Raw genomic sequence first — 27985 nt, forward strand, 5'->3', positions numbered from 1 at the left:
CTAGTGCAATCCTCTCAGATTTCTTGTTTCCACCCCCCCCAAAAAAAGTTTACCTTTGCTGCGTATGAAATGAAACTAAGGTATTAAGGAAGTACACATTAGAGTCCACATATAGTATTTATTAACTGAAGTCATACTTTGTTACACCATAACTTTTTCATGGCGCTTTTCACCTCTGCATTCCTCAGTGTGTAGATCAGAGGGTTGAGTAAGGGTGTCCCAATTGTATAAAATACAGCCACCATCTTGTCTATTGAAAATGTGGTTGGTGGGCGTGTGTATATAAATACACATGGCCCAAAAAATATGACAACCACAATAAAGTGGGACGTGCATGTGGAAAGGGCTTTTCGCTTTCCTTCTGTGCTGTAGTTTCTCAGAGAGTACAAGATGACAACATAGGAGATAAGCAGGATTATGAAACTCACCGTGCAAATGGCCCCACTATTAGAGACAACTAACAAATTTATCACATATGTGTCCATGCAGGCAAGTTTCAACAACGGCTGCAAGTCACAAAAATAGTGGTCAATCACATTGGGGCCACAGAAGGGCAATTGCAAAGCTAGGAAAATCTGTGCTAAAGAGTGCATACAAGATCCCACCCAGGCCAGAATCACCAACATGCCACAGAGTCGTTGGCTCATGATGACTGGGTATCGCAAGGGCTTACAAATGGCAACGTAGCGATCAAAGGCCATGAGGATGAGCACAAAGATCTCCATGCACCCAAAGAAGTGGAATGCGAATAACTGAGTCATGCACTCATTGTAGGAAATTGTCTTCTTCTGAGAAAGTGCATTCACAATCAATCTGGGGGCGGTGGTTGTAGAGAAGCAGACATCAGCTAAGGACAGATAGAACAGGAAGAAGTACATGGGACTCCCGAGGGTCTTGCTGGTTTTAATAGTCACTACAATGAGAAAGTTCCCTGAGAGTGTCGCAAGGTAAAACATCAAGAAGACCACAAATACTGCTTTCTGCTTTCCTTCATCCTGTGTCAACCCAAACAAAATGAATTCAATCACACTGCTATTCATTGCCATACTGGCAGCTCTACGTAAGATGCAGTTGACCAAGGTTTGATCTGCAGAGAGAAGAAAAGAAGAGTCAGCTTGAGATCAGTGACTGAACTCTCAATTTCTTGTTTCTCTTCCATCTTGTTACTTCCAATTTCTTTAATCTCCAAAGAATCTTGTAACTCAGTAGATGTCCAAGATCCTCCCAGATTGATCTGTTGTTCAGAAACCTACTGCATTAGACCAAAGATTTGCACTTGGTATATGCCTATTAATATGCATAAGGCAAATGTTTCAGCAAATACAGAGAAGCTCAATAAGAAACCGCTATTGTAGCCAAATTCTGAAGCTGCAGGAAGAAATTTTGGAAAAGTAAGTTTTCTCACTAGCTAAAAGCCAAAAGGCCAGGTTATGAGGTTTGAATATATTGTTATTGGTGAAATGTAATTTTGAAGACATACAAAAGATGAGAATAAATTTTAGGATTTATCCAGTGCCTAAGAAAAAATTACCACTCAGATTAATTTAACAAAAGTTAGTCATTGTTTGTTTCTAAATTTGGTCCAACTAGACTTTAAGCTGCTCTATAATGAAGTGCCTACCTCCTTCAAGATGTCAGAGTTCCTCTGAAGATGTCTGTCCTTCTATTCCTTGCACTTAGAAACTCAGTGGGAAGGATACAGGTGGCCCAGCAAAATACAGACTGGGCTACAGGAACCCCAAGAATTATGAGATAGTAGCTCTGACCTGTCACTTCCTTTCTGACAAAAGGATCAGGTGCTTGCTTTCAATCACTCTCTGTGGGACAGAGCAAAATAAAATTCTCCTCACAGCTCCAACAGGATCATTTGTTGTGAATATCGTTGTTAAGATTTTATATTTCAGAGAAGTTTCAAGTTCACAGGAAAACTGAGAGGAAGCTACAGAGACTATCCACATAGTCTCTGCCTCCACACATACATGACACCCCACACACCACTATGGACATCCTCTGCCAGAGTGGTGCACCTGCAATAGTGATGAACCTACACTGACCCATTATAATTACCCTAAATCCATAGTTGACCTTAGGGCTCTTCATGGTGATAGATGGAATAGGTCAGGATAAATGTGTAATGACAGGGGCCCATCATTGTTAAAACCTACAGAGTATTTTCAGTGTCTTACACAGAGTTAATTTTATATGCACAACACAGAGAATACAATTCCTTTCACACACTATCTAATAATAAATAATATCTCACACAAATTAGAAGAAAGTAACACTTTGAGTGAGATGTCTATGTGAGTTTTTAATATGGGATTATTAGCTCATACATATGAGACAACTGGGCAGGTATTTCATAAACATCAGTATTACAAACAGCCAATCCTAGAATTCCTTAACTGAATCCTTGCTTGACCATCTGTATTTCTAAACTGAGAGAAAATTTCAGATATGCCCTATTCTCGCTCTTTCTGTCCTCTCCCTCCTTTTACCTCATCCTCACCCTGGAAAAGAAAAAGTTTTGAAAATATAAAGAACCCTCAATATAATGGAATCATTGCTATGGTTTTCAAATGCAGTGGTTGAAATACTCACTGTGGCTGTCAGAATCCTCCAACTCCCACCAACATCTGTCTCTCCACTAGTTCTTCTTGGTGCTTCTGCTTCTCCGTCTGCCAGCCAAGCCTCACACTGCCCGGAGCATGTGGTCTCCAAATTTCCCATATCTCACAGCAGCTAGGTGACATTCCTCAGATACAGCCTCCCTCCCCATAGCCACCTGTATAGGGAGTTCACAGCTGAGATGCCATCTCCTCAGCAAAGTCTTCCTGCTTTTACCAGTCAAATCACTTTCTTGCTAATGGCCTTCCAATGTTAAAGTGTGTGTGTGTATATGTGGAATCATGCATTCTCAGTTGGAGCCCTTCCCTCATGTTTACTTTCATATCTTTTGTTCCTTGGACTTTGCACTATCCCATAAGGCGAGTTCATCTTGTCCTATTTTGTGCACTTCAGGCTGAGCTGAGAGGCAGAGGTTAGCAGACAGTAGTGAGGAGCTAGGACCAGAAGTCAAACCTTGGGGCTCCATGGCAGTTCACTAGCACTCTACCCCACCACTTCCTGCAAAGCATCAGATTTCACCCACCTGGCAGAGCCACTCCAAACCCAGAAATCTTAGACAGATAGAGGAGAAACCACTGCTGTTAGCAGACATGTCCTGACTACCCAGTGGATGCAAACTTCGGGATGGGGCAAAGAAATCAGCACTTTATATGTATATTCAGAAACTAATAGTGATGAAGAGGGGATAGAGAGATGAGAGAATGATGGCAGGAATCAGAGCCAAAGGGGGAAAATGTGCATGTGGGGAGAAGAAGGAAGAGGAATCAAGGGCTGGGCTAAGGAAAACCCCACCGTGCAAGATGAGCACAAACCATGTTAGGGATAAAGCGTAATTACTTAGCCCTAGGGTTTCAGTAGACAATTTCACTTCTGTATCTTCCATGCCCTGTATTGTCCAGTCCTCGATCTCAAAAAGAGTATGTGATTTTTGGCTGGAAGGTGGAGTGATGGTGGGTCTTGTACAGCCAAAGTTGGTATCATGAATATTAGAACAATCAGCATTCTAGTATTATAGAATCACATTATCGATCATCAGTATCAATACATACTAATTGTATGTTATTAATATCCACCTTTATTCTTTTCCTGGCCCTAAGATCTGCATGTGTATGATGCTATACCCCTGCTCCCTTCAGTGTACCCTCTTTCCAATAAGAAACAGACCTGAGACAGCGCTGCATCAGTCAAAGACCAGTGGCAGCTGGGGGACCCTGATGCATCAGAATCTCTCAGCGCTGTGGGGAAAAAAGTCCTGGAACCTCAGGTTTTTCAGGAGAAAGAGCTGGATGATGGCAACTTCCCAAAACCCAGTCCTGAGTGGGAGGCAAGAAAAAGAAAACAGTTCAGTGTGGCTTGAATAACTTTGTCTTTTAAACAAAGAGGCAAAACCAAAGGAGAGCTCAGAGTTCTCACTCTTGTAGCTCTGATTTACCTTCACATGTGTTCACAACATGTAAACTGCACAATGTACAGGGATCCACCTGGCTGTCTGGTGCAGGATCTATGGAGAGGGGAGATACTCTGGGGATGGCCAACCTGTCCTACAAAGTGTGAGCGAGACTCACCAAAAGGGTCTGGAATACCAGCAGAAGGTTTCTTAGAATTTTCTAGGGAAAAAAGGAAATAGCCCGTGATAGAAACATCTGTAAGTCCCACTCTCTTACCCCAAAACATTCCCCTGCACACCATCCAAATTAAATAATTCTCTTTCCTCCATCAGATATTTATAGCAATTTCATAAAAGTTCAAAAATGCCAGACTCAGGAGGGACAAGGACTCCACCCTGCCCTCCCAAGCCTGACCACTTTGCTCAGCAAGCTTCTTAGCCCATTTAATACAGGATCACAGCAAACCTTGGGGCCAATTTATCCCAAAGAGGCTGTCACCAGGCAGTCTGTCGTCAGAGCCCTCCTCCCCTCCCAGTCTGCCCTAAGGGACACCTCCCATTTCAGTTACCAACTGCTCCACCCTGCACCCTGCTCTGGGGGAAAACCATGTTTTCTAAGGTATACTTAGGCAAAGACTTCTGAACTTTACCAAAGCATCAGTCTTGAAAGTCAAATCTTTTCTAATGGCAGACAAAGAGAGCCCAGGTGAAGGTTCAGACACTGAGGTATCATTGAATTCAAGCTCCATTCTTTTGTTTCTGTGACTTTAGACAAGTTTTTTCTCCTAGTTTCCTATTCTAGAAAATATTATCATTAGATAAAATAATTATTACACAAATCACAATAATATTGATAAAATATAATTATAATGAAAGCTACTAATTAAACTTTCTATAATTTCTAAAATAATGTGAAGTCAGTAAATCAGTAAGTAAAGAAAGTATCATTTACCCACAATGAGATATACCATTTTTAAATGTATAGGAAATGAGTTTGATGAATAGATACACACACATAACTGTCGCCTCATGGAGTTTTTCAACTTCATACATCGCTTCATGGAACCAGACTTGAATTTTATTCTTTTTGCTTCATATTCATATATTTTTGCCTCTGCTCTTTATCAATTGGTTTTATTTTTATTTTTTATTAGCTGATGTTTTCATTTAGCATGATGCTGGTAGTTGCTATCTTTTATCCTATTTTCTTACTTAAAAGTGTTGAAATGACATTGGCTAATAAAATTATACAGGTGTCAGGAGTGCGTTTCTGAGATACATCACCTACATATTGCACTGTGTGTCCACCACCCAAAGTCAAACCTTCTTACATCATATATTTGATCCTCTTTACCCTTCGCTCACCCTCCTCAACTCCTTTCCTTCTGGTAATCACTGTGCTGTTTTTTTGTGTTTGGGAGTTTCTGTTTTTCTTGCTTCTTTGTTACTGCAGTTTTCTATCCCACATATGAATGAAATCATATGATTCTTAACTTTTTCTGTTTGACTTTTTTCACATAGCCTGGTATTCTCAAGGCCCATTCATGTTGTCACAAATGGCCATATTTCATCTTTTCATTTGCTTTATTATAAATTTCCTTCTGAGCATATGTGGTCAGTCTGTTCCAAGCCTCACCCCATCTCCTGGTGGTTTGCTGGCAACCTTTGGACTTCCAAAGCTTGTACATGCATCACCCAGTCTCTACCTCCATCTTCAAATTGTAACAGGGTGCAGCCAAGAGGGGGGCCCCAAATAGGGATTTGTAATGGGGTCAAGAACTCAAGGTGTCCAGGAAATATTAGAAAAATATATAGGATGTCCTCACCCCCACAAGCCTGACCTGGGGGAAAGGACACATGCAGCAGGGCCATTGAGAGCTGTTTTGCATAGCCTCACCTGTGCAGCTATCCTCTGGAATGGTAATTTAACATATCCATAACCTTTAACTGGTTTCATACATATGTTAAATAGCTTGACCATGCTTTGAGCCAGGAGGATGGAAGTAACTTCCACCCAAGATGTAACTGGGAGGCAAATCCCCCTGGTTCCTGCGCCTGTGTGAGAGCTTGGAGAACATTGGCTCCATGACAAGAGGCCACACCTGCCCAGACTTACTATGGCAGCCCAGTAAAGCTGGAGGAATACTGGAATGCTGGCAGGTGTAACTGATTGTAGGAGGGGTTGGAGAATGGACACAGGACCAGGTGGCTTTGGCAGAGAAGGGAGAGAGAACCATGCTGCTTTGGCAGAGTGGGGACCACATGGCGGCAACACAGCTGATGGTGCCAGGAGCCTGAATCAGACTTCTACTTCCTTTCCTGAGATATGGAACCCCAGAATGGGCAGAGGGAGAAGGAAGGACTGTGTGCATCTATGAGTATTCTAAAGGACGTTAGTATATTAATGAAGACGTTAAGTCATTACTCTAAGTCTATATAACTTTTAAATAAATAATTCCTTTCCTTTTCACCAGTCTCTGCATTGAGAGAGGTTTTTTCTCTGGAACGGGGAAGGCGAACCTCGTAGGTCAGGGGGCACCTCCAGAGATAATGGGGGGGTCCTTTCCATGATAGTATATAGTTCGACCCTACCCCATCTGTTCTGTAACAACATGGCATGTGTGCTTGTGTCTCTGTGTCCAAATTTCTGCTTTTTATGAAAACATGAGTCATATTGGATTAGGGCCAAACCAACAACATTGGGGTTAGGACTTCTGCATCCTTTAGGGGGATGCAATTCAACCCACAGCAAACCCTAAGATTGGGGAAGTGTTCTGAGGGAAATCATACTGCAGTCTTGAGGCGCTCCAAATTTCCTCCAAAAGACCTGCTGTTGCCCCTGCCCTCCCTCAGCACCCTCCTCCTGTGAAGCCCAGGTTCCCATGTCCTAACAATGCCCAGATTCAACTAATGCTCCCAGGCCAGAAGCAGTCACACAATTCAACTTTTTGATGATTCTCTCTGAAGCCCATGCCTTTCATTTAGATTGTCTCTGCAGCTCATACAGGTGTTTTCTCTATTGTATTTGGCTTTCTAGGTGTTCATGACAAAAGCATTTTTGGCCACAAGTTATTGAACCTCACCCAGGAGCAGAAATGCATTTACATATTTTTTACATAGTAACATAGTTACTAACCACACACTATGGACCAGATGCTATTCTAGGCATTGGGAATGTAATGGTAAATCCTTTAAAACAACACAAATCCCTACCCTCATATGAACTGTATTCTAGTGTATATACAAAAAATGAATACAATATTATATGACATGTTAGGGAATGATACTCCCTAAGGAGAAAAGTTAAGCAGAGATGGAAGAATAAGAGGTACACAATGTGAGTAGGTGGGAGGTGCATATCTAGGAGTTAATCAGAAAACTCATTATTGAGAAGACACATTTTAACAATAAACCGAAGAATATGAGGAGGTAAGCCATGCCTATATCCAGAGGACAAATAATGAAGACACAGAAAACAACCTGTGTGAAGCTCCTTAGGCAGGAGCACGCCTGATGTCATGTGAAAAGTTGTCAGGGACAACGTTTTTTGTGTCACATCAGGTCAAACAATCGTTATAGAGGAGCAGGAGTACACACAAGCTGGAAATGATGGAAGTGTAGTTGAAAGTTAGCGGATATGAAATCGAGAGATTTTGGAAGGATTTGAATCATAGGTAATGACTAGGTCTAGGGTACAACCAGGAGGGGAGCAGCTGAGACAGATTAAAGGACAAGTTGGTTGTTGTAAATTAACATATCAAAACTTCTTACCATAAATTCAAACTTTTACTTTAAGTTGCCTTCAAAGTTTTACCCCAACGACATACTTTTGAATCAACCTCTTCTCCTTTTTAGCCTTTTGCTTATTTTTAATAATTGCATCAAAACTAATTTCCATAGTTTGGTGGGATCAAGGGTGAGAGGTGGGGATGGCTGGGATTGGGAGGAGCATTGGGGGTAGAACAGACACAACGGTACTTGAACAACAATAAAGAAAACAAAGAAAAAATTAATAAAGTTAAAAGAGCTTTATAAAGTGGACAAATGAGCATATTAGCCTATATTCAGAGACAATACAATTTAAATACCCCAGGTATATTAAAGTGCCTTGATCCTCAGCTAATACATTTTTCCTTAATTATTAATTAAAGAGAGAAAGACACAGGGCTTTTCAGACAATGAGAAATGTCAAAGGGTAATTTCCTATAAAGTACAAATGGCTTGATCATTAAAAACTTCCATTAGTGACTAAAATATCAAAAAAAAAATTTCCACGGGACTAAAGAACATAAAATAAGAATATTTTTATAATTATTAACTACTGTCAAAGAGCCTTCCACTTTGACTGTTTCATTATATACTAGAAATAATTTTACTATATAATGAATATATTTATAATAAAATCTGCATCAAAGTGTTCATAGATTACAGGATGAGAAAAGTACTCTTCAAAAATTCATAATTTTCCAGTCCCACACTCCAAAAGTAACTGTTAATTCCTTGCATATTGTTCCAGGTTTTTCAGGGTCATATACATCCCTTTTTATGGAAAAAATTGGATCATTTTCCATGATTTCTAAAATTACAGCAATATAGCATAGATTTCTAATAAAGTTTTAAATGGGAGCACTGTCTGATTTATTTGGTTAAAATTATGATATATATTTCTTTTACTACTGATTTGGGACAATATTTTTGTATATTCTTTTACTTCTTACATTTCATCTATCTGAATTATGTATATCTTTCATCAGTTTGTTTTTAATATCTTTCTTTTGAACTCTAGCTTTTCTTTCATTTTATACAGACAAATCTATCAACTTTTCCCCTTTCTAGTTTAATCTGTTGCTTCAGTCTGTGAGTTATCATCTTTATTCTCTGTCATAATATTTCTATGACTTTTAATATTAATGTCAAATGACCCAGAATTTATGTCAGTATGAGTCTAGAGATACTTTTCTTCCTTCTAATTAATCATCAGTCCTTCAATGAAGCAATAACACTTTCAAATCATCCTGGCTGGTTTGGCTCACTGTATTAAGTGCTGGCCTGTAAACCAAATGATTTTGGTTCAATTCCCAGTCAGGGTACATGCTTGGATTGTAGGCCAGGTTCCCAGCAGGGGGCGTGCAAGAGGCAACCACACATGGATGTTTTTCTCTCTGTCCTTCTCCTTCACTTCTCCTCTCTGTAAAAAATAAAATAAAATAATCTTTTAAGAAAAATAACACTTTCAAATCAGTCATCATATATGTACTAAGAACCTAAACATATCTGCAGTCAAGGTAACAGAAGAAATCCTTCAAAAATCCCTTCTTTATTCATTAATTTTTTTAATATATTTTATTGATTATGCCATTACAGCTGTCCCATTGCCCCCCCTTCACTCCACTCCATCCTGAACACCCCCTCCTTCCCACATTCTCCCCCTATAGTTCATGTCCATAGGTCATACATTTAAGTTCTTTGGCTTCTACATTTCCTATACTACTCTTACCCTCCCCCTGTCTATTTTCTACCTACCATTTATGCTACTTATTCTCTGTACCTTTCCTCCCCTCTCCCCCTCCCACTGCCCTGTTGATAACCCTCCATGTGATCTCCATTTCTGTGATTCTGTTCATGTTCTAGTTGTTTCCTTAGTTTGCTTTATTTTAGTTTTGGGTGTGGTTGTTAATAACTGTGAGTTTGCTGTCATTTTTACTGTTCGTATTTTTTATCTTCTTTTTCTTAGATAAATCCCTTTAACATTTCATATATAAGGGCTTGGTGATGATGAACCCCTTTAACTTGACTTTATTTGAGAAGCAATTTATCTGCCCTTCCATTCTAAATGAAAGCTTTGATGGATAGAGCTATCTTGGATGTAGGTCCTTGCCTTTCATGACTTGGAATACTTCTTGCCAGCCCCTTCAAGGCTGTGAGGTCTCTTCTGAGAAATCAGCTGACAGTCTTATGAGAACTCCTTTGTAGGTAACTGTGTCATTTTCTCTTGCTGCTTCTAAGATTCTCTCCTTCTGTTTCATCTTGGGTAATGTAATTATGATGTGCCTTGGTGTGTTCCTCCTTGGGTCCAGCTTCTTTGGGACTCTGAGCTTCCTGGACTTCCTGGAAGTCTATTTCCTTTTCGAGGTAAGGGAAGTTCTCCATTATTTGTTCAAATAAGTTTTCAATAATTTGCTTTTTCTCTTCTCCTTCTGGTACCCCTATAGTGTGGATGTTGGAACATTTAAAGATGTCCTTCAGGTTCCTAAGCCTCTCCTCATTTTTTTTGAAATCTTGTTTCTTCATTCTTTCTGGTTGGATGTTTCTTTCTTCTTCCTGGTCCACACTGTGGATTTGAGTTCCAGTCTCCTTCTTATCACTATTGGTTCCCTGAACATTTTCCTTTGTTTCTCTTAGCATAGCCTTCATATTTTTATCTAATTTGTGACCAAATACAACCAATCCTGTGAGCATTCTGAATTCCAGTATTTTGAACTGTGCATCTGATATGTTGGCTATCTCTTTGTTGCTTAGTTGTATTTTTTCTGGAGCTTTGATCTGTTCTTTCATTTGGGCCTTTTTTTTTTTTTTTTTGGTCTTGGAATGCCTGTTGTGTAAAGGGGCAGAGCCTTAGGTGTTAACCAGGGCGGGGCAACGCTGGTTGCTGCACTGTGCCTCTCTATGTGGGCAAGGGGTCCTATGTGGAGCAATGGCACTTGCTCCACTCTCTGCTGGTTTTCAGTCACTTCCTGTGCTACCCACAATCAAATTGGGTCCTTCTGGTGCTCATTCCCAGGTGGGTAGGTTTGTGTACATTCTAGGCCCCTGTGTTTCTCTCCAACTACCTCTCCTGTGAGGCTGGGAGTTTCTCCTGCTGCCGCATCAATGCACACAGGTGTTTTTGATCAGTGGTTTGGGCTTTATTCCCCCCACACTGGAACTCTGAGTTTGGAGGTCTGTAACCCAGTCCACCAGCTGCTGCCTCTCTGGCCAGCTGCAGCTTAGCTCACCCTGCTCCACAGTCTGCCATCTCGCTGGGTCCACCAGCTGCCACCGTGCTGCAAGAACTCTCCACCCGGCTGCCTGTGTCAACCCCTCCTACCGGACTGGATGAATGTTTCTTCTTTATCTCCTTGGTCGTTGGACTTCCATAGAGTTCTATTTTCCTTCAGTTCTCATTGTTTTTTGTTTGTAAATTGATGTTGTCCTCCTTTTGGTTGTGTGAGGAAGCACAGTGTGCCTACCTATGCATTCAGCTTGGCCAGGAGTATCTCATTTAATTTTATTGTTGATCAAACAATAAATCAAAGATGTCCTCAACCTCTTTACAATCAAGTTGGTAATATAACATGCCTTAGAAAAGAGAATTAACTAGATAAGAATTACACACAACTGAACATAACACTACCAGATGAATATCGGTTCAAAAAATAGAAATATCCTGAGAGAATGGATTGATCGGTCAATGAAAGTTCAAAAACAAAAAGAAATAAAGTTATGGCTTTAAAATTTCCAACAAGGTTCTCTGACACTCAACATTCAATAAGCTTATACTGAATTTGCCAAAGTAAAATATTTAAATATTAGTAAATAAGATTTCCCATGTACCTTTAATGAAGTTACACATCAAACTGAAGTTTTGTTTGCTTGCAGTCCAGTTAAAATAGTATTAGTTGAGTGTGATAAACTAGAGATGTTATAATAATTACAAAGCTTGGGTTGGCAGTTTCAATCATCTCTGACGACTATAAAAGAATTCATTGATTACTGATTAATTTCAATATATTAGTTCCTAATAGAAAACAAACACCAAATGGAGGGAGCTTTTGTCTGTGATGACAGGAGGAGTTAGGAGAGAAGAGTGAGCAAAATATCACAAGGGAGAAACATGCATTGGTGCAGCTAAACATAGAGATGATCTCCCTAAAAACTGCTGTCATTAGTCAAAAGTTGGAAGAGATAAAATTATGGACAGAATTTGGACAACCATGAAAACCAGGTCATATAGTTCTACTTTGTTTTCTTTTGAATAAGCAAAGAGAAGTTTTGGGGACATAAGATACAAACTTAGCTCTTGACAAGATGGACACAGTAGATCAGACAAACACTTTCGGGGGATTTAGCCCTTAGCACCTACATGCTCCGTAACACTCCTGCACTTTCCTAACTCTGTCATCTGGGGGGACATCACAGTAGTGGAGAATGTAATTTTCCTTTCTTTAATTCTTACTTTTCCCTATTGAAATGTTAAACCAGTTCAAATATATTTGATTCTAAAAGTCTCCCCTATTTTCCCTGATAGACAAATGCCTCTATCTCCTACTTTCCTGTATTGCTGTGTGTTATTAACTATGTATTTCATTGAACAACACAATCCTAGATTATATATTATTCTTGTTGTATAATCTTATTATTCAAACAATTTTCACTCTCAGTATTTCATTTAACCTGCACATTCATTTACAAGTTAAGTGTGGCCGTTTGCCTCATCCTTTCAATGTACAATCTTTGACCTGTGATACAGTAAGTTTTTCCACTTATACATGAGATCATAAGGTATTTCTTTTTCACCACATGGCTTATTTAACTTAACATAATGCTCTCTAGTTCCATCCATGCTCTTGCAAAGGGTAGGACTCTTTCTTTCTCTCTGTTGCATAGTATTCCATCATGTAAATGCACCACATTTTTTGATCCACTCATTTACGGGGGAAACTAACCAACAAAACAGGCAAGCAAGCAAAATATAACCAGAGACATTGAAATTAAGGATCAACTAACAGTAGCCAGAGGGGAGGTGGGAGGAGATAATGGGGAGAAAAGGGGAAAGTGTTGTCAGAAACATGTACCAAGGACACATGGACAAAACCAAACAGGAGTAGGATCAACGGTGGAGAGTGGGGATGGCTGGGGTGAGAAAGAGTGGTGGGGAGAATTGGAGACAATTGTATCTGAACAACAAAAAAAAAATTAATAATAAGAAAGAAAGAACACAAGAAAGGCAGAGGTAAAGAAAGAAAGAAGAAAAGAAAGAAAGAAAGAAAGAAAGAAAGAAAGAAAGAAAGAAAGAAAGAAAGAAAGAAAGAAAGAAAGAAAGAAAGAAAGAAAGAAAGAAAGGAAGGAAGGAAGGAAGGAAGGAAGGAAGGAAGGAAGGAAGGAAGGAAGAAAGAAAGAAAGAAAGAAAGAAAGAAAGAAAGAAAGAAAGAAAGAAAGAAAGAAAGAAAGAAAGAAGGAAGGAAGAAAGAAAGTTAGTTTTCTCCAGTACAGTTAGGTTAAAATTAGAGTGGGGTACTACTAGATAGTCTTTCTCTCTAGCATTCACCATCCCTGTCACATAAAGCTTCAAACCCATTTCATGTACACTTCATATACATTTTCTAGGATCATGTAGAACCTAGAAAAGACAAATCCTGAGCCCTCCAAGAAAGACACGAATTGATACATTAATATTGGGTTTTAACCCCAGAATCAAGTTCTGCATACTGCATGTTGAACCAAATATCAAAGCAGAAAAGAGATACCTAAATGAATAAGAGTGAAGAACAGGCAAGAGTAGAGAATGAGTGCAGTCAGTCCAGGAGAGGGGAGAGTGAGAGTGAGCAGACCCAAGGAAGGAAGAGTCAGAGGGTAGCATACAGAAAGACACAGAGGAGAGGGAGCAATAGACAATATTCAGGTGGAGAGTATGATGCAAGATTTCATCACAGAACTCAGCTTCTCTCTCCATGACCTACTGCAATATCACTAGCCCAAAACCAGAAAGAGGGTGTAGTTATGGGTCATGAGCAAGGGATCCCAAGGGTCTCAAAAACCACGTGAGGAGAAAGAACAGCCTTATACTGTTATCATTCTAAATCTCTTCAAGTGAGAGATCCCCCAAGACAGAAACTTCTGCCAATCTGGCCTCAATGCCATGTATGCTATATTGGCCCCTCAATGAGCAGACATGCTTGAGAGTGCTGAAGCCAGGGAAGACTGAGGCACCCTGGATCACTCTCATTCATCATTTCAGGAAATGTGTTCAGCAACTCCATCAAGTCTTAGAACACACACTGAGTGTAGATTCCATCAAATCAGTCTCATCTTTCATTGCAAACTACTATTACTCTGTTCCACACTATCCTCATGGCATTTTTCACTTCCTTATTCCTGATGGTGTAAATCAAAGGATTGAGCATGGGTGTTAGGATGGTGTAAACTATTGTCACCATTTTGTCAAAGGAGAAAGTGGATGGAGGTCGGGCATACATGAATATGCAGGGGACAAAGAACAAAACCACAATAGCAATGTGAGATCCGCAAGTAGAGAGAGCTTTCCACTGCCCTTCAGTACTGTGAGTTCTCAAAGAGAACAAGATGACACCATAGGATACAAGCAACAAAGAGAAGATTATGATGCAGATAAACCCACTGTTGGCCACCACCAAAAGGCCAAAGACACGAGTGTCAGTGCAGGCCAGCTCTAGTAATGGGTACAAGTCACACATGAAATGGTCAATGACATTGGGGCCACAGAAAGGCAGCTGTAAAGCAAAGAGAATTTGTATTGTGGAATGCAGGAAGCCCCCTGTCCAGGCCACCCCAATCAGAATGCCACAGAGCCTCAAGTTCATGATAGAAGAGTAATGCAAGGGCTTGCAGATGGCCACATAGCGGTCATAGGCCATGGCAGTGAGAACAATCACCTCTACTCCACCAAACAAGTGTCCAGCAAAGAGCTGGGTCATGCAGCCCTCAAAGGAGATGGTCTTCCTCTCATAGAGAGAGTCCACGATCATCTTCGGGGTGATGATGGTGGAGAAGCAGGCATCCAGGAAAGACAAGAAAGCCAAGAAGAAGTACATGGGGGAGCCCACGAGTGCTGGGCTGCTGCTGATGGTCACCACAATTAGCAAGTTGCCCCCGATAGTTGCCATGTAGATGAACAAAAATATAACAAATGCTGTTTTCCGAACATTTGGATTCTGTGAAAGGCCCAAGAGGACGAACTCGGTTACAAAGCTTTGGTTTTGCATGATTTCCAAGGAAAAGCTAAATGCTACCAGAGTAAGCTTCTGAAATCTGCAATTATGAGAAAAAGAAAAATTCACCTGGGACCAGTTTATGAAACCATCGTCTCATAGTCATCAGCCAGTTGGTGGATCCATATCAAAAGCTGAGTGCATGCTTCTGTTGTAAATGAGGACAGAAAATTAGAAATTTGTTGAAGGTTGTAGTGGGAGGTCAGGCACAAGTCAGGAGGAGATAAGTTATTCAATACTTTAAAGTGGTCAGAGCTTATATGTAGGAGAAGTATTCATATACAGTAGGGAAGAGACACAGTTTTTATCTCCACTGCCAGAGCAGATCACTTAGCAGTGGTTTCCTGGAGTGAATTGTTGAGGAGGATTCTGAATCCACATCCACATTGAGGACAGAGAAGTTGTAATTTATTGATCATTCCTGCCATTACTATGGAATGGGAGCAGGGTGACTCCCATGCCATCACTGAACAGGAGACCACCTTATCTACAAAAGAAGAAATAACCCCTAGTTTAAGAGTCATTTGAAAATGAAAACTATTTATCCAATTTTTTTTAGCTCTGAACTGAAAAAAGCTCTTAAGATGAATACAGGAAGAGGACTGACATCTATCAGAGGGAACATGGGTTAGGGGACTGGGTGAAAAGGTGAAAGGATTAAGCAAAACAACTCATGGACACAGACAATAGTATGGTGATTACCAGAGGGAAGGAGAAGTGGGCACAGGGGTGTGCAGAGGAGTTAAAGTGTGAATAAGTGGTGATACAAAGAGGCTTGACTTTGGATGGTGAACACACAATACAACACAGGTGATGTATTATAGAATTGTACACTTGATGTTTATATAAGATTATAACCAATGTCACTCCAATAAATTCATGAAAAAACTAAAACAAGAAAAGATGAATTTATTGATTCTCTACAAAAAAAAGAAAGTTCTATGGAAAACTGCCTAGCTCATTTCTAACACATAACAAGCATGCACATGATGAGTTAGGTACTTTCTTCATTCATCATTTAAACTAAGAATAATTGTTTATGAAAAATAATAACAACTACTTAAAGGTATTGTCAGCATGACCAACTTAAATAATTAAAGAAAGCAGCTGTTTAAGAAATACTCCTAGGCAACAGTCCATGTTATGTCTTATTATCCTTATTTTCCTGGAAAACAATCCATGCTTAAAGAGAAAACATCAAATAACATGCTGGGTCTGGAATTTCAGCACACCCGGCTCCAACACTTAAGTATTCCTAATGAATCTAGAGAGAAAGGAGCAGAGCTGGCCCTTCTGCTGTCTTCATCCACCTGTGGAAATCAAAGTCCTCTGATTCCTTTGTTCATGCTTGAAGGGGGTCCCTGATGAAAGACACCGAGCAAGTGATGTAGATGCAGAAAGTCATAGTCCAATTAATACAGATACAAATTGGCAACAAACACAGTTAAGGAATAGAAACAGTATTTTGAGTATAGCTAGAATCTTGAGACTTTTTAAAATATGTGCTCATTGTTTATATTACGTGGCCCAATCTGACATTGTACAACTTGACATTTATGACTTTTTGTAAACTATGTTCATGTATAACCTACATGCTCATCCCACAGGATTATGCTGTGTATCAAGCTGGCAAAAGGTAAAACTTGCTTATGATAAGTGCCCTCAACGATTTAGTCACTATTCTCTCACTTAGCAAGACAGACACCTTACCTAGGAGTCGTCCAGATAGTTACTCTAACTATGAACTGTTTTCCATAGCTAGACATCAGTTTCCAAGAATGATTGTGTCCTCACCTGTACATATAACAGAAATTTATTTCTCAAATGACTGGCTATAAAATATAGCCACTAACTTACCACGGAGAAGGTGGTTGCAGGGCAGGTGTGTATAAATATGCAAGGACCAAAGAACAAGACAATGACGGTGACGTGGGAAACACAGGTGGAGAGGGCTTTTCTGCTCCCTTCAAACTATGCTTTCTCAGGGAATGCAAGATGAAAATGTAGGAGAACATCAGCATGACAGAGCTCACTGTACAGATGGCCCCACTGTTGGACACCAGGAGCAGATTGACCACATAGGTATCTGTGCAAGCAAGCTGCAACAAGGGCTGCAAGTCACATAAATAGTGGTCGATCACATTGGGACCACAGAAAGGTAAACTCAAGGCCAGAAAAATCTGAGCTAAAGAATGCACACAGGACCCTACCCAGGCCACAGCCACCAACACACTGCAGACCTGCCCACTCATGATGGTCGTGTACTGCAGGGTCTTACAGATGGCCACGTAGTAGTCCAGGGTCATGAGTATCAGGATGAAGATCTCCAGACAGCCAAAGAAACAGAATGAAAAGACTTGGATTAGGCACTCACTGAAAAAGATAGTGGCACTCTTCAAAAGGGTGTCCACAAACATTCCTGGGGCTATGGAAATAAAGAAGCAGGTATCAGATAAGGACAAGTGGAAAAGGAAGAAATACATTGGGCTCCCAAGTGTCTGGCTGGTCTTGATAGTAGTAATAATCAGAAAGTTACCCAGCAGTATCCCCAAATAGAAAAGCAAGACAGTCACAAACACTATTTTCTTCCTAACAGGATCCTGGGTCAACCCAAGCAGAATGAACTCAGTCACATTATTATTCAGCTACATGATTTCATGAATGAGGATGAGGGGTGAGTGTGAAATTGTTTATCTGCAAAAAAAAAAAGGTATTAATTCATGATGTGACATGTGATATTATGACATACCTTAAGAAAAATAAATATTACTCAACACAGACATTTTGGATGTGGTTTCTTAATGTGTCATCTCAGCTCTTTGTCTCTCAACTTGTAATGACCACTAATAGGTTCCTATGTGTCTCAAATAAGCTTGTGAATTTTTTCTTCCCTACAGAGCTCTTCAAATACAACTGCCTTCTGACAGACTTTGGTGACCACTTTGTGAAAAAGGATATTCTCTCCCTATTTTCTAAAGGCTCCTTTCATAGCTTTTAGTATAATATTACATACTAAAATTAAGTTTTATGTGCAATTCATTTAGCTTCCTTTTTAAACCAAGAACCTTTGGAAACTACATATTCTCAGGATTTTATTCTCCCTAGTTCCAAACTCAATGTCTTGTACACTGCAGGTACTTCAAGTGATTTTTAATTGGACTTTCTCTAGTACCTCTTACAATATATCCTTTACCTGATGTTTTAGTGTAATTGTGATTATTGAACACATTCATATCATTAATCTACGGTGACCTTCTATTTGTTATGTATGGTAAACAGATAAATATGATCCTGATTTATAAATCCAGAAAAAATTCTGAGATCAATTTTAAATAACTGAGTCAGTCAGCTCCACAAGCTGGAGCAGGTGTTCCACTTTGTATGGCCATGAGAGACTGGGGGACGCTGACACACAGAGAAATGATCACCTCAACCATTTGACACTTTCTACATGTGCCCTTGGCCTTTAAAGAATGCAAGGACAGCTGTGACAGGGATCACGTCCTCTGATCCTGATGGAGGTTTTAGTGCATGTGTTTGTGGATGACCACGTTCACTTTTCCCAGAGGGGCATCAACACCTTTTCTCATCAGGTTCTCAGAGCAATTTGTCCCATAAATGAGCAACAGTGATCAGAGATGAAACCACACCAGTAAAATAGTGCCTCAACTTCCCCAGCAAGTTTGGCTACCATAAGAATAGCTGGATTTCTCAAAACTATAGTGAAGAGACGACATGTTGGGTAGGGAGGTAACAGGGATGAGCTGAAAGGAAAGCAGACAGTGGAGAGTAGGGGAGAGAATAGATAAGGGTGGAATACGGAGTGGGAGGCATGTCTTCCCATCCTAAAAGTCAGTCCGATTGCACAGACCTCGGTGAGAATCAGCACTTTCCTCTTAAACTACCCAACCCTCCCTGACACAGTTCCACTACACTTCACCCTTTGGAAACCTCCCTATACTCATTTCATGTCTATGCAAAATTTACCACTCTCTGAGGGAAAGTTAGTAGATTGTACCACTATTCTTTATCCCTGAAAAGCCCAAATTACAGAATCATAACAACTCCTTCCGATGGACATGACACATTACCTTCTCCTTCATTGTAGTTTTAGCCTTCACATCATCATGGTTTCTCTAAACTTTCCTTGACAAGGAGATATTCAGCCTTTGAGACTTCCTGTCAGATGTGTATCAGCTAAAATTTCCGCTCTTATGATATCACTCTAGCAATATGCAAAGCGTAATAAATTGAAACTGTGCTATGCAACATTCCACTTAAATCTGTCACTCCTCTATGAACAGTTTCTCCAACTTCTAACTACATATATTCTCTTCTAACTTTTAATACCCATAATGAGGACACATCTTGCTCAGTTATCATACATGAAAAGCATATGAGAACTTTTCTGCACTCTGACACCTCAAGAAAGTTTAGGACATGGAATTCATTTTTCTCTCACTACACAATGATGGCTTATCACGGACCTGCTACTCATAAAATATTTGTTGAATTCAAAAATTGTTTTATTCCAAAGCTGAATTTCATTCTACCTATTTACTACATTAACAGTAAACTTCTAAAAACATTTTCTATTCCTTTCTCAGAGAAAGTAGGTGCAGTATAAGACATACAGAAATATATTTTTTAAATCATGTTGGATTATTTTGTAATGACACATTTCTCAGTTCAAAGAGGTAAATCTGTCACTTACCTGTGAGAACACTCTAAAGCTGTGTCAAGTCTTTTGATCCCTTTTTAAAAGCAGCCCTCCATGAACAACAGGGGGTAAAATTCCTTTCTGCATTCCCAAGGGAAAATTTTAAAACATAATAGCATACAATATAGAATACTGGAGAATGGTATTCCCTAGCGTTCCGCTTCCTTCACTAATCAGAAATATCCCACACATTGTAGTAAACTTAACTTGGGTTATTCATTTATCCGACAGGAGAGTAAGTTAACCCTCCTCATCCTCAGTAACCAAATGCAAACAAGGATTTGGAGATATTAGGTGCCTCGGGATGACCAAAGACATCAGGCCATAGGAGCCCAATACAAAGGATGATTGAAAGTGATAAAGCAAAAACAAGAAGAAGAAATAGCAGTGTCTTTGGTAGTACAGGAGTGAATCAGCAAGAAACTATTTTGCTCCCATCCAGGGCCCTAAAACAACCCTCCAGCATGAGGAGACAAAAGCTTTTCTAGTTCTTAGCATTTATTTGCAAGTACAGTCCAAGGAAGGCAGTGTGGTGCCTGAAACCTGTGGTTCGATTCTTGCCCAACTTACCTGTATCACATTTGGAGAAAGAAAAATTGAACACTAAAGTAGGCTGGTGTCCTGTGAAGGGAAGAGAGTCTTTGAAGCAGAAAGACTTTCCCTTACATATTACATAATATTAAAATATGTGATCTAGAAATTTACATCTGAGTTATATGATTATGCTGCTATTAATAAGAAATATTTATAAAAATGTTTCCATCTAAGTCTATATACCTATATTAATTAAAGGTGACTTGCAGATGTTCTGAGAGGCATGACAATAAAGGACCTTAGAGTATTGCATGATATCATAAAGTTCTGTGTTCCCCAGAATTTATCTGGGGCTCCAAAGCCTACCCAAGTAACACAAGATCTGCTGTTTGAAAATAATGAGATGTATTTATGGATCATGAGATGGATCATTCTACACTCTTACTGATTTTTTGCAGAGCTCTATAAATAGATGAACCTCCAGCATCTTGATTCTGCATGTCCTTTAACCTACAAGAAATTCCTTAAAAGTGAAGAGCTCAAAAACATGGCCTAATTCAAGATAGATTTACCTAGATTTTGTTTTCTAATTTCATAATTCAATATGAAGATGGGCAGGACAGGGTGAGTGAGGAATAAGTGAGCACAGAGGAGGATTGGGGCAGTGAAACTACTCTGTAGAGTACCATGAAGATGGATTCAGGTCATTATACATTTGATCAAACTCACAGAACTTACAACAGCAAGAGAGACCCTAAGGAGAAGTATGGACTTGGGTGATTACCACGTGCCAATGTAGCTTCACCAAAGGTAACAAATGTACCGCTCTGGCAGGGGACACTGGTAATGGGAGAGGCTGTGCATGTGTATATGTATACACAAGCTGTATGGCATTCTGGGTACCTGGCACTCAATGTTGCTATTAAACATAAAAATGCTCTAAAAAATAAGCGTTCAATTTTTAAAAATTCCAATGTGACTCATTAGCTGATGTGGAGACTTTTACATACATATGTCAGGTGTTTCTCTGAGGTGTAACTCCTTGGGGTCATGAGCTATATTGAGGAAATGATGCTGATGTATTGTTTAGATCAGCCTTAGTTACAGACGCCTTGGACTCCAGCCCTGCCTCTGGCTCACAAGGCAGGGAAGGGAAAGTATATTCCCTGTTGTACATGGCCAACTGTGGTCACTGTCTCCTTCCAGCATGGACTCATGGTCTCCAAGGCTGATGCAATGCTTTAATTATTTAGAACGCTTGGTGCCAAAACTACTTCCACACTAACAGGCACTTTTTTATCAACTCTCCTGTGATACCTTCTTTTAGCAACCCGTCATTTTGTGGCAGGAAGTTTGGTGATGAATCTTACTAAGAGCTACTGAAAATGGCTTCTACCAGCAGACACAATTATTGAATGGTTTCTCTGTGTCCAGTGCCCTGCCCCGGAATGAACTATGTCTGAGGCCTCCTTCCTTTCTCCCCGTCATTGAGTTCATGCCAACTCTCTACCTTTATACAAAATATCTTCCTGAGATCCCTCTCCTTACCTTCTTGTCATTCAGAGTGCCGATACAACACCTTTGTTTATGTACATGGCATCTGACATCACCCTTTTAGTGTGTGAGCAACAGTTTCTCAAATATGATTCTGTTGGAGAAGATTTCTAACAAAAATTCTGTGAAATTTAGCTTTAGCCTTGATATTCACTTAAATGATTTATCACCAGCCTAAACTTCAGCATTTGAATGGCTCTAGAGTTTGATGCCATTTCAGGGTCATTTCTGACATTTCTGCCCATCAGGGATATGACAGCATAGGTTACTGCCACGTCCAATCAGCATAACGTTTCTTTTTACAATCAGTCCTGGCATTCAGATTCGTTGCTAATACATGAACATCTACTCTCAAATGTTGGTAAACAATTTAGTCATGACTTAGAGAAACTGTCTCCTTATTTGTTTTATTATTTCCACTTTGGTTTCCTTTCGCATATGAAACATGAAGCAGATGGACATTCTTATATCAATCATTGTAATACTAACTTCTTTTCCAAAATGTGGACACAGACACAACAGCCACAGCTCAGCTGCAAATGACAGTAAATCACCTCAGGAACAAGCACAAATAAGGTTACAAAAAAAAAAGAAATTACACCAGTTTTTCTTCATTCATTTTTTTAACCTAACACACATTAGCTATGAAAAGAATGGAATCCTCTCTCTTTTGTTTGCCTCAAACTAATTAATTATATGAATAAGGCTTGCACAGTTCTGTAATAGTAATTGTGGGTGTGAATGCACATACACATATAATCCCTTTTTTAATATTTGTTATTATTTTTTATTTTATTTTTTTCCTTTTTATTTTATTGTTGTTCAAATACAGTTGTCTGCATTTTCCACGCACCTCTGCCCTTCACCCCACTCATCCCCACCTCACTACCCTGATTCCAACCCCCATCTTGGTTTTCTCTATGTGCCCTTTAGAGTTGTTACCTCCCTCCTTTTTCCCCCTTTATCCCCTCCCATCTCCCCTCTGCTTGCTGCCTTCTTGTTCGTAATTTCAATGTCTCTGGTTATATTTTGCTGACTTGTTTGTTTCGTTCATTAGGTTCCACTTAAGGTGAGATCATATGGCATTTGTCATAAAGTATGGTTTCAAATTTTAATATTTTCACCCTTTCATTTCTTTGGACAGTTGTAGGAAATAATGAATATTGGAAGGGACTTCTTCCAAGTAGGGTGTTGAAAGTTTCCATGATAGTGCAGGAAGGGTAGGAAGAGAAAACAGAGTTAAGTGGAGGACACTGGACCAAGTTAAACAATTCAGTCTTTGCAGAGAAGGAAAATAAGCTCTTCCAGGAACCACCTGGGTATGGTGGATACTCTAGGCACCCCTTCTGTTACCCAGAAAGACTGTCAAAATTATCCTTTTGATAACTTCTCAGCAGAGCATGCTAGAGCAGCAGGCTAAGGCACCGATTCCAGAGGACAAATTTCTCAGTATGTCTTCTCTAATCATCAGGTTGGCAAGACAGCAACGTTGAGTCTAAGTGTCCAGACCCTAGGTATTAGCTCTGATGACTGCATTCATAAGGACAAGAACAAAATGTAGGAAGAAAGTGGGGCATAGACACACACACACACACACATACACTTATTCTGTCATTTCTCAGTACTTTTCATTCTGAAGAAAAATTTGTATAAGTAGCTAAATTACCTAATGAGTATGACCAAATGTTGATAGAATTCTAGCAAAGGTCATCATAGGTTGGCCAAAATGGCTATGAATTTAAGTAATATCCATGTTCTAATGCAATCCTCTCACATTTCTTGTTCCCCCCCCCCAAAAATTTTCCCATTCCTACCCATGAAACACAACTAAGATATTAAGGAAGTATACATTGGAGTCCCCATATACTATTTATTAACTGAAGTCATACTTTGTTACACCATAACTTTTTTATGGCACTTTTCACCTCTGCATTCCTCAGTGTGTAGATCAGAGGGTTGAGCAAGGGTGTCCCAATTGTATAAAATACAGCCACCATCTTGTCTACTGAAAATGTGGTTGGCGGGCGTGTGTATATGAATATACATGGCCCAAAAAATATGACAACCACAATAAAGTGGGACGTGCATGTGGAAAGGGCTTTTCGCTTTCCTTCTCTGCTGTAGTTTCTCAGAGAGTACAAGATGACAACATAGGATGTAAGCAGGATTATGAAACTCACCGTGCAAATGGCCCCACTATTAGAGACAACTAGCAAATTTGTCACATATGTGTCCATGCAGGCAAGTTTCAACAAGGGCTGCAAATCACAAAAATAATGGTCAATCACATTGGGGCCACAGAAGGGCAATTGCAAAGCCAGGAAAATCTGTGCTGACGAGTGCATACAAGATCCCACCCAGGCCAGAATCACCAACACGCCACAGACTCACTGGCTCATGATGATTGGGTATCGCAAGGGCTTACAAATGGCAACATAGCGATCAAAGGCCATGAGGATGAGCACAAAGATCTCCATGGCCCCAAAGAAGTGGAATGCAAATAACTGAGTCATGCACTCATTGTAGGAAATGGTCTTCTTCTGAGAAAGGGCATTCACAATCAACCTGGGGGCGGTGGTTGTAGAGAAGCAGGCATCAGCAAAGGACAGATAGAACAGGAAGAAGTACATGGGACTCCCGAGAGTCTTGCTGCTTTTAATAGTCACTACAATGAGAAAGTTCCCTGACAGCGTCCCAAGGTAAAGAATCAAGAAGACCACAAATACTGCTTTCTGCTTTCCTGCATCCTGTGTCAACCCAAACAAAATAAATTCAATCACACTGCTATTCATTGCCATGCTGGAGGCTGTATGTAAGATGCAGTTGACCAAGGTTTGATCTGCAGAATGAAGAAAAGAAGAGTCAGCTTGAGATCAGTGACTGAACTCTAAATTTCTTGTTTCTCCTCCATCCTTTTACTACCAATTTCCTTAAAACCCCTATGAATCTTTGAAACCTGCAGATGTCCAAGGCCCTCCCAGATCGATCTGTTGTTCAGAAACTCACTGCATTGGACCAAAGGTTTTGCACTTGGTATATGCCTATTAATATATGTAAGGCAAATGTTTCACCAAATAGAGAAAAGCTCAATAAGAAACTGCTCTTGTAGCCAGATTCTCAATCTACAGGAAGAACTCATGGAAAAGTAAGTTTTCTTCCTAGCTAAAACCAAGAAGAACAGGTTTGAAGTTTGAATATATTGTTATTGGTGAAATGTAAATTTTGGAGGAATATAAAACATGAGAATAGATTTTATTAAGATTTAAACAGTGCACAGGTAAAAATTACCACTCGTATTTATTTAACAAGGTAGTCATAATTTCTTTCTAAATTTAGTCCAACTAGACTTTGAGCTGCTCTATAATGAAGTGCCTACCTCCTTCAATATGTCAGAGTTCCTCTGAAGAGATGTGTCTTTCTATTCCTTGCACATAGAAACTCGAGGGAAGCATACAGGTGTCCCCAACAAAATACAGACTGGCCTGCAGGAACCCCAAATATGATCTCATAGTGGCTCTAACCTGTCACTTACTTTCTGGCAGAAGGATCAGGGGCTCACTTTCAATCACTCTCCGTGGAGCTCAGCAAAATTAAAATCTGCTCTCAGTTTCAATAGGATCATCTGTTGTCAATATCGTTGTTAAGACTTTATATTTCAGAGAAGTTTCAGGTTCATAGGAAAACTGAGAGGAAGCTACAGAGACTTTCCACATAGTATCTACCTCCACATATACATGACACCCCACACACCACTATGAACATCCTCTGCCAGAGTGGTGCACCTGCCATAATGGTGAACCTACAGTGACCCATCATAATTATCCCAAATCCATAGCTAACTAAGGGCTCCCTCATGGTGATAGATGGTATGAGTCAGGATAAATGTGTAATGACATGGGGCCATCATTACAAAACCTACAGAGTATTTTCACTGTCCTAAAACACAGTTAATTTTATATTCACAACATACAGAATGTATTCCTTGCACATGCTATCTAATAATAAATAATATCCCCAAGAAGTTAGCAGAAAATAACACTTTCAATGAGATGTCTCTGTGAGTTTTTAACCTGGGAATTATTAGCTCATACATATGAGACAACCGGGCAGGGATTTCATAAACATCAGTATAACAAACAGCCAATCCTAGAATTCCTTAACTGAATCCTCGCCTGGACCATCTGTATTTCTAAACACAGAGAAAAGAAAAAATTTCAGATATGCCCTCTTCTCGCTCTTTCTGTCCTCTCCCTCCTTTTCCCTCCTCCTCACCATGGAAAAGAAAAAGTTTTGAAAATATAATGAACCCTCATATAATGAAACCGTTGCTATGGTTTTCAAATGCAGTGACTGAAATACTCACTGTGGCTGTCAGAGCCTGCTAACTCTCGCCAACATCCGGCTCTCTACTAGTTCTCGATGCTTCTGCTTCTGCAAGTTCCAGCCAAGCCTGACACAGCCCAGAGCATCTGCTCTCCAAATTTCCCATATCTCACAGCAGCTAGGTGACCTTCCTCAGATACAGCCTCCCTCCCCATAGCCACCTGTATAGGGAGTTCACAGCTGAAATGCCATCTCCTCAGCAAAGTCTTCCTGCTTTTATCAGTCAAATCACTTTCTTGCTAATGGTCTTCCAATGTTAAAGTGTGTGTGTGTATGTGTGGAATCATGCATTCTCAGTTGTAACCCTTCCTCATGTTTACTTTCATATCTTTTGTTCATTGGACTTTACACTATCCCATAAGGCGAGTTCATGTTGTCTTATTTTGTGCACTTCAGGCTGAGCTGAGAGGCAGAGGTTAGCAGACAGTAGTGAGAGAGGAGCTAGGATCAGAGTCAAACCTTGGGGATCCATGGCAATTCGCTAACATCTACCCCACCCCTCTTACAAAGCATCAGATTTGAACCACCTGGCAGAGCCAGTTCAAATCTATAAACCTTAGACAGGTAAAAGAAAACCACTGCTGTTAGCACACGCATCCTGACTACCCAATGGATGCAAACATTGGGATGGGGCAAAGAAATCAGCACTTTATATGTATATTCAGGAAATAATAGTGACGAGGAGGGGATAGAGAGATGAGAGAATGATGGCAGGAATCAGAGCCAAAGGGGGAAAATGTGCATGTGGGGAAAAGAAGGAAGAGGAATCAAGCGCTGGGCCAAGGGAAACCCTACAGTGCTGGGTCAGCACAAACCATGTTAGGGATAAAGCGTAATTACTTAGCCCTAGGGATTCAGTAGACAATTTCACTTCTGTCTCTTCCACGCCCTGTATTGTCCGGTCCTCCTTCCCAAGAAAGAGGATGTGATTTTTGACTGGAAGCTGGAGTGATTGTGGGTCTTGTACAGCCAAGGTTGGTGTCATTAGTATTAGAACAATCAGCATCATAGGGTTATAGAATCACATTATCGATCATCATTATCAATATATATTGATTGTATGTTATTAATATCCACCTTTATTCTTTTCCTGGCCCTCAGATCTGCAAGTGTATGATACTATATCCCTACTCCCTTCACTGTACCCCCTTTTCCAATAAAAATCAGACCTGAGACAGTGCTGCATCCAGCTGAGGCCAGTGGCAGCTGGGAGACCGTGATGCATCAGAATCTCTCAGCACTGTGGGGAATATAGTCCTGGAACTTCAGGTTTTTCATGAGACACAGCTGGATGATGGCAACTTCCCGAAACCCAGTCCTGAGTGGGAGGCAAGAAGAAGAAAACAGTTCAGTGTGGCTTGAAGACCTTTGTCTTTTAAACAAAGAGGCAAAACCAAAAGAGCTCAGAGATCTCACTCTTGTAGCTCTGATTTACCTTCACATGTGTTCACAACATGTAAACTGCACAACGTACAGGGATCCACCTGGCTGTCTGGTGCAGGATCTATGGAGAGGGGAGATACTCTGGGGATGGCCAACCTCTCCTACAAAGTGTGAACGAGACTCTCCAAAAGGGTCTGGAATATCAGCAGAAGGGTTCTTAGAACTTTCTAGGGAAAAAAGGAGATATCCCCACTGAATCCCCACTATCCTGTGGTAGAAACATCTGTAAGGCGAGCTCTGTTACCCCAAAACATTCCACTACACAGCATTCAGATGAAAAAATTCTCTTTTCCTCCATCAGATATTTATAGCAATTTCATAAAAGTTCAG

General features: G+C 40.1%; 4 protein-coding genes and 1 pseudogene across 6 annotated transcripts in view; all 5 read right to left on the reverse strand.

Annotated features, from left to right (window-relative positions):
- LOC112302700 (olfactory receptor 4C11) overlaps positions 1-27985 on the reverse strand; it is a 137851-nt gene that overhangs the window by 59477 nt on the left and 50389 nt on the right. The window lies entirely within an intron of this gene.
- On the reverse strand, positions 77-27707 carry LOC128779157 (olfactory receptor 4C11). 2 transcript variants are annotated; one of them, XM_053923893.1, is made up of 6 exons: positions 27648-27707; positions 27515-27530; positions 4061-4164; positions 3793-3941; positions 2602-2785; positions 77-1087 (listed from the first exon to the last, which is right to left on the reverse strand). In XM_053923893.1, the coding sequence occupies exon 6, from the start codon at positions 1044-1046 to the stop codon at positions 132-134; it is 915 nt and encodes a 304-aa protein (XP_053779868.1). In that variant the 5' UTR covers positions 1047-1087; positions 2602-2785; positions 3793-3941; positions 4061-4164; positions 27515-27530; positions 27648-27707; the 3' UTR covers positions 77-131. The 2 variants fall into 2 exon arrangements, with proteins under 2 accessions (XP_053779868.1, XP_053779867.1); XM_053923892.1 differs by lacking the exons at positions 2602-2785; positions 27515-27530; positions 27648-27707 and having other exon boundaries at positions 4061-4420.
- LOC112302669 (olfactory receptor 4C15-like) lies at positions 12643-15015 on the reverse strand. 2 transcript variants are annotated; one of them, XM_053923895.2, is made up of 2 exons: positions 14107-15015; positions 12643-12776 (listed from the first exon to the last, which is right to left on the reverse strand). In XM_053923895.2, the coding sequence occupies exons 1-2, from the start codon at positions 15013-15015 to the stop codon at positions 12669-12671; spliced, it is 1017 nt and encodes a 338-aa protein (XP_053779870.1). In that variant the 3' UTR covers positions 12643-12668. The 2 variants fall into 2 exon arrangements, with proteins under 2 accessions (XP_053779870.1, XP_024413996.1); XM_024558228.4 differs by lacking the exon at positions 12643-12776 and having other exon boundaries at positions 13384-15015.
- On the reverse strand, positions 16743-17438 carry LOC112302675 (olfactory receptor 4C16-like; annotated as a pseudogene).
- On the reverse strand, positions 23675-27521 carry LOC112302671 (olfactory receptor 4C11-like). Its single transcript, XM_053923894.1, is given in 2 exon segments — positions 23675-24668; positions 27382-27521. A coding segment is annotated over 1 exon segment (915 nt). The 5' UTR covers positions 24628-24668; positions 27382-27521; the 3' UTR covers positions 23675-23712.

Source organism: Desmodus rotundus, chromosome 5, assembly GCF_022682495.2.
Source record: "Desmodus rotundus isolate HL8 chromosome 5, HLdesRot8A.1, whole genome shotgun sequence".
Classification (NCBI taxonomy): domain Eukaryota; kingdom Metazoa; phylum Chordata; class Mammalia; order Chiroptera; family Phyllostomidae; genus Desmodus; species Desmodus rotundus.